The 6,845-nt window shown below is 37.2% G+C and overlaps 2 protein-coding genes across 2 annotated transcripts; both read right to left on the reverse strand.

Moving 5' to 3' along the window:
* Window positions 1-405: 405 nt before the first annotated feature.
* Window positions 406-1,137, reverse strand: LOC123267858. Its single transcript, XM_044732744.1, has one exon. The coding sequence runs from the start codon at window positions 1,135-1,137 to the stop codon at window positions 406-408; it is 732 nt and encodes a 243-aa protein (XP_044588679.1).
* Window positions 1,138-1,412: 275 nt separating this feature from the next.
* LOC123266913 lies at window positions 1,413-4,642 on the reverse strand. The gene is made up of 2 exons (XM_044731361.1): window positions 3,546-4,642; window positions 1,413-3,472 (listed from the first exon to the last, which is right to left on the reverse strand). The coding sequence occupies exon 2, from the start codon at window positions 3,028-3,030 to the stop codon at window positions 1,663-1,665; it is 1,368 nt and encodes a 455-aa protein (XP_044587296.1). The 5' UTR covers window positions 3,031-3,472; window positions 3,546-4,642; the 3' UTR covers window positions 1,413-1,662.
* Between the last annotated feature and the right edge of the window lie 2,203 nt (window positions 4,643-6,845).

The following is a 6,845-nucleotide window of genomic DNA, read 5'->3' on the forward strand; positions in this document are numbered from 1 at the left end:
CTAGTTCGCGGATGACAGTTAGTCTCTCCACTAGTTTAGTAATGTAATCGTTATATGTTGGCAATCGATCTAATTCGTGTAAGGGTTCGTTAGTGGGTACTCGTGCAGGTCTCCCGAACACTAACTCATAAGGGGTAAAATTCGTCCCTTCGTGGACGCAGGTATTATAGGAAAACATGGCTAAATCGAGCCAGTCATCCCATTCATTATCTTTACTTATGAATTGTTTTAAATACTCCCCCAATACATGGTGAGAGCGTTCTAATGAGCCGTTTGATTGTGGCCTGAAGGCGGTTGTTTGAATTTTCTTTATTCGAAATCTTTTACTGATACGCTGCATAAAGGTGCTAACAAAGTTCCTACCTTGATCGGTTAAAAGGACCTTTGGAGCTCCGAATGTGCATATTACGTTTTTAATAAATTTGTCCGCTCATTTCCTCGTGAATTGTCCGGATCAGTTTCCTCGTGAGTTATTTCGCGGGGTTTCGGGGGTCTGCCCCTTTTCCGACGAGGAGGTTCCCGACGTTTATCGGATCTAATAGAAGTGTTTGGAACCTCTGTGTTAGATTGTATAAAAGTATTAGGAACTTCGGTATTAGATTGTATAGAAGTGTTAGGAACTTCTGTATTAGAACTGGTAGAAGTGTTAGGAAATTCTGTATTAAACCGCATAGAAGTGTTAGGAACTTCTGTATGAAATTGCATAGAAGTGTTAGGAACTTCTGTATTAAATCGCATAGAAGTGTTAGGAACTTCTGTATTGAACCGCGTAGAAGTGTTAGGAACTTCTGTATTGAACCGCGTAGAAGTGTTAGGAACTTCTGTATTGAACCGCGTAGAAGTGTTAGGAACTTCTGTATTGAACCGCGTAGAAGTGTTAGGAACTTCTGTATTAGGTTCGTAAGTTTTTGATAACTCTTCCCTTGCCTTTTGGGCACGCGTGTTCACCGTTACTTTTTCAACCGGATTCTTGGATAACGCGTCGGCGTTTAAATTAATTTTACCCGGTTTATAGATAACTGTATAATCGTACTCCGCTAGGCGTAACCGCCATTTGAGAATTCGCGCATTCCCATCTTTAGCAGTTTTGAACCATACCAGTGGCTTGTGATCAGTGACCACTATAAATTTCCTCATATATACATATGGTCGGAAGTGTTTGACGGCCTGAACGATTGCGAGTGCTTCTTTTTCATATATATCATAACGCAATTCAGGTCCGTGGAGGACGCGCGAATAATACGCGACTGGTTGATCTTTCCCGATTTCACCCTGTGATAAAACCACCCCGATAGCGAACCCTGACGCGTCGGTGGTTATGATAAAGGGTTTCTCGAAATCCGGATATTGTAAAATAGGTGCTGTGCATAAAGCTTCCTTGAGTTTATCGAACGCGATCTTAAACTTATTCTAGTCACAAGTTTCCATGTATCCATTGACAGGTACACCTTTCCCAATTCTTCGTAGTAAATACCTGGGTTTGAGTTGAATTGTTTGTTCTTAAAAGGGTCACAAGAAATTCCGGCTAGAGTATAAATTACTATGAACGTAAAGGTCAGTGCCCTCATCTTGATGGAGAGTATTTCTTCTGTTATGTCTTTCTCTCTGAAATGATTAATATAATAGTTAGTATATGTATTTGAGATGTAAAATTTTGCTTGACTATTCCGATTCTATATCTCGGAATTTAATATCTAATGGCAAGCTGTGCTGAATATTGCGTTTTGTTTTAGTTGGAATATGATTCTTCAAATTTTTTCGCAGTTTTTCTGGCTGTGAATGATTTTTAGTTTCAAATATTTCCATTTCTTTCTCTACATCAGAATTAGTAGCACGACGTTGTATTAAATAACTGGCTAATGTTCCCCATATGGCTCCCATGATCCAAAAACTACACCCATAAGTCGAGTGCAAAGCGTAACCGTGAATTATCAAATCAAAGGTAAATTTAAAAATGCGTAGCACTAAATAAGCTCCAAAAATAGTTACTCCGAAAGTTCCTACTGTGTTGAAGAAGTTATAAATTTTTCCCCAACTGTGTGAGAGTGAGGCAAAAATTTCACTTTCATCAATTAAATTGTTTAACTTTATTTCATCCTTGACTATTGAATGGCCGGTAGCTCCTCGAGCAATCGTATTTAATATAGCTGGCCGTTCTAACGGAAACATTATAAATTCTTGAAGTTTTTCTACGTCTTTGTTAGAGTAAATTCCTCCTGTGGCTAGTCCTAGAGCGTTTTTGTATTTCCAGGTATAATTTGTTTGTGCTGCGAGTTGTATAGGCTCGGGTACCATAGTTAAGTTAGGATTTATTTGGTACCACTGTGAGTTTATCCGATACATTGGTGCGATTAAAGGGTTACATTCAACCTGTGTTCCTGTCTTCACTAAAATATGAGTGCGTGGTAACATGAATAATTTTTCATTGTTTAAATTAATGGGCAGTTCTTGATAACATTCCTCAGTATCTCTTCTTTCAACGATTACTGTGATACATTTTGTGAATCTTATTACTTCCCCTGATGCATGAGCAATGTAACCTGGTTCTTTCAAAAATTGTAGTGCGAAATTGTCTGGGGCTAGAGATGCAAGAATCGATGCGTTTTGTAATACCTTTTTCTCTAGTTTACATTCTTGCAGAATAATATCTTTGTATAACATGATGATTTGAGTTTCAAAATGACTTTCGAGGTATATAAATTTTGCGCTAACATAGGTAGTAAGATCCATGTTTTCCATAGTTAATGACCTTTTGTGGTTTGAATGTTGGTTAAGTCCTTTATCCAGGATGAAGAGTTGAGGGAATTCTGTTAACGTTAGGAGTTCTTCACAGCTTTCTATAGTTCCTTTTTCTGTGAATGTAAAACTAAATCCGCCGGATGCTACGGAATATACGGTTTCACTATTAGTTGAATTATTACTATTGGTTAATTTTTTTGCTTTTCCATCGAACAGTACCGTAAATTTGTCAGTACTGCAATCTGATTTAGGTAACACATCCCAGAAAGTATTTCCTCCGTCAACATCCATGCATCGTCAAGATTAGTAGTTACAGCGTAACCCTGATCTTAAAATGACGTCATTGGTTTCAGTATTAACGGTGGCGTAGTAGTCTTGTAATGTAATTGTAAGATAACCAGTAACAAAGACTTTTTCCCAGTTACCGCTAGCATCACTGTAGGCTTCGCCAGTGCAGTATCCTTCTGAGTCTACGCTTCCGGCAAAAGTAACTGATCGCCTTGTAGTAGAGTTCGGTTTTAAATCGTTATGTTCTCCATAATATTCATAGGATTCTTCCATGTGTACATCTTCACATCGTCTTCGCGTGATTTCTTTTACATATTCGTAATGACTATTAGATGTTTCGTAATTGTGTGATAAAAACCCACAAATTTTAATTGATCTATTGATCAGGATTTTGCATTGAAAAATGTGAACATTGATAAATTTATTGTTTGGAGCAATTGGATATCTGTTGGTTGTATGATTGGATTTGCTATTGGTATTTTGCAGTCTTTAATATCTAACAGAGATAGAGTTGTTACATTAATTGAAGGTTTTAAGCAATTGTACGCGAGAATTCCGAGTACTACCGGAATAGTCAGCAATATTTGAACAGCTAGGATGTCCACACTAGGGGATGTTTTAAGATTTCGATACCCATGGAGTATCATGCTTAACCTGTATTAATATTTAACCCTTTTTTATTCTGAAACATAGTGATCTTTAATTTGTTAAATGTGATTCGGAGTCGGACTCATCCTTCCGAGTATTACAAATTTTTAATTTATCTACATGCTTTAATAATCGTTTACCATCTGCATTCTCAATGATAGCAGTATTATTATCTAACAATTCTACCACTGTGTAAGGACCTTTATAATGAGAATCGAATTTGCCTTTTCTGGGCTCTTTAATTAAATAAACCTGATTACCTACTTCAAAAGTACAAGGGTGTTAATGTTTATCATAATAGCGTTTAGAACGGTACTTAGATTTTACCAACCTTTTATGAGCCAATTGTCTCATATCGTCCATTCTAGTAATAAGGTCTTGTAAATAGGTTCCATATGTTTGGGTTTGATCAGTGGGAGGAAAAGAACTAGGAATACGCGCTCTTTTCCCGAAGATAAGCTCGAAAGGAGTGAAGTTAGTTGATTCATGAACAGAAGTATTGTATGAAAACATAGCAAATGGGACAAGTTTATCCCAGTCGTCAAATCGTTCAACATAATGTTTAATAAATTCCGTTAATACTATATGTGATCTTTCTAGACTGCCATTTGTCTGAGGGTGATATCCAGATGTTGTTATTTTTTTTATTTTAAATGTTTTTGCTAGATGGTGAAATAATTTTCCGACATAAGTACGAGCTTGATCACTTAATATTATTCGAGGGGTTCCGAATTGTATAATAACGTTTCGAGCGAGAGCGTCAGCAATAGTTTCAGCTTTTATGTTTGGGATAGGTACCGCAACACAGTATTTTGTTAAGTTATCTTGTACCGTTAAAATGTGAGCGTTACCTGAAGGTGTCGTAGGTAATGGTCCTACTGTGTCTATGGAAATTTTATCGAAAGGCTCTGCTGGGGTATCTGTTATTATCATGGGTTCTCGGGTTTTTACTCGAACTAGGTTAGTTTTTTCTCAGTTCCAAATGGGAGGACGACTGGATTTCGTGATAAAGCGTCTGCGTTAACATTAAGTCGTCCCGGCTTATAATGAAAAACATATTCATATTCACGTAATCTTGTTCTCCAACGTATTAATCTTTGTACCGGAGGTTTCACAGAGTCTATCCACCGGAGTGGTTCATGATCGCAAACTAGTGTGAATCTTCGACCATATAAATAAGGTCGAAAGTGTAAAATGCCATGAATAACTGCCAAGCATTCTTTTTCTGTTGTATTATAATTTTTCTCGGCTGGTTTTAATAATCTTGACATATATGCTATCGGTCTCTCTTCACCTATTTTGCCTTGACTTAGGATGGCTCCAATGGCTATATCGGAAGCATCTGTAGTGAGAATAAAAGGTTGTTCAAAGTCTGGATATTATAATACCGGTGTAGTGCATAAGGCTTTTCTTAAATCGTCGGAACTGTCTTGTTGTTCTGATGTCCAAACAAATGGTTTATCCTTCTTCAATAATTCTGTGAGAGGTTTCGCTCTTCCTGAAAAATTTTCAATAAATCGGCGATAATAACCTGCAAGGCCTAAAAATTGCCGAATATTTGTGGTATTTTTAAGCCTTGGAAATTTTTCGATAGCTTCAGTTTTCTTAGGGTCTGGGCGCACACCTCCTTTCCCTATAATATGTCCTAAATAATTTACTTCGGGTTGTAAGGATAAGTTAGCATTTGATAGTTTTTTAAAGAGTCGTCTTACGCGAGTTCAATGTTCTTCAAGGCTTGATGCGAAGGTGACTATATCATCTAAATATACGAATAGTTCAACGTCAAGGAGTCCTAGTAAAACTCGATCCATCAAGCGTTAGAAAGTGGAGGGGGCGTTTTTCATTCTGAACAGCATTCTAACGTAATGGTAATGACCATTAGGGGTACTGAATACAGTTTTATGTTGGTCCTTAGGATCCATTTCAATTTGATGAAATCCGCTTGCCAAGTCAAAGATTGAAAAATATTTAGCTCCTCCCAGTCTATCGAGAATTTCTACGATGTTAGGTAAAGGATAGGCATCCGCGATTGTTTTCTTGTTTAACTGACGAAAATCTATTACCATTCTCCAACGTTTATTACCGTGAGAGTCTGGTTTTTTAGGGACAATCCAGAGTGGTGAGTTGTAAGGAGAGTCGGATTCTACAATAACTCCGTCCTTAAGTAATTTTTGAACCTGTTGACCAATTTGTTCCTTATGAATATAAGGATATCTATATTGTCGAACAGTGATGGGTATATCATCAATGGTAGTCACTGAATGTTTTATCACGGGGGTAGATTGAAGATAATCTCCAGGAAGATGAAATAGACTAGGAAATTCTTTAATAATATCGTATACATGTTCTTTTTCTTCTTCGTTTAGATGGTCTAACCATAAACTATCGCAAATTCTTTGGAATCTGTCTCTTGGATCTTCATCAATATCGTTATCAGATTCTGGATCGAAAAAGTCTTCAGAGCTTTCTTCACACTCAAATGGGACGAGTTCTTGAGCGGGAATTTCTAACTGTATGTCATCTTCATACGCGTTAACTGCAAGCACGTAACATTTACCTTCTCTATTTGTCACTACACAATTTCCAATAAAAATATTTTCTGGCGTATCAAGTAGGGGTAAGTATCCTGTTTGTAAATCGGTATTTTGAAGATTGATTTGTACTACGGTGCGCATTCTTTTAGGTAAAAGAATAACAGAGCTTTCCTTTTCCCATCTTGGAGAAGTCGCTGTTGGAGTATCGTAAGGGTTGCCATCAGGATCTTCAAATGGTATGGGGTGTATTGGTTTAGAGTCAGCAACAATTGTGTTATGGTGAAATGATATTTCCACCTTCTCGTTAACTAAGAAGTCGATTCCGATTATACCGTCTGTTGAAATGGGGAGTGGATTTTCTAAAACATGAAATGTTTCAGGATTTTCGAAAAATGCAATCTCTGTAGTTCCAAGTGTATCTAATTTTTCCGTGGTAATGCCTTTTATTGATACTGAATTATATCTGTTTATAATAGTGCGGGGTGCAAGGGCATCTTGTCTTATGAGGTTTATATCAGCTCCAGTATCGACTAAAAATCGAGCTCTACCGTTTTTTAACTCTCTAGCCTTTAGAGTTACTACTGGTCCTTTTCCTTGGATTTTGTTGCGCATGACGAATTGTCGATTGTTAGGAAT

The sequence above is a fragment of the Cotesia glomerata genome, linkage group LG6 (genome assembly GCF_020080835.1).
Source record: "Cotesia glomerata isolate CgM1 linkage group LG6, MPM_Cglom_v2.3, whole genome shotgun sequence".
Classification (NCBI taxonomy): Eukaryota; Metazoa; Arthropoda; class Insecta; order Hymenoptera; family Braconidae; genus Cotesia; species Cotesia glomerata.

What these genes read in the sequence shown, in the direction of transcription:
- LOC123267858 (XM_044732744.1), bottom strand. Translation starts at nt 1,137, where the DNA reads ATGAGGAAATTTATAGTGGTCACTGATCACAAGCCACTGGTATGGTTC.
- LOC123266913 (XM_044731361.1), bottom strand. Translation starts at nt 3,030, where the DNA reads ATGGATGTTGACGGAGGAAATACTTTCTGGGATGTGTTACCTAAATCA.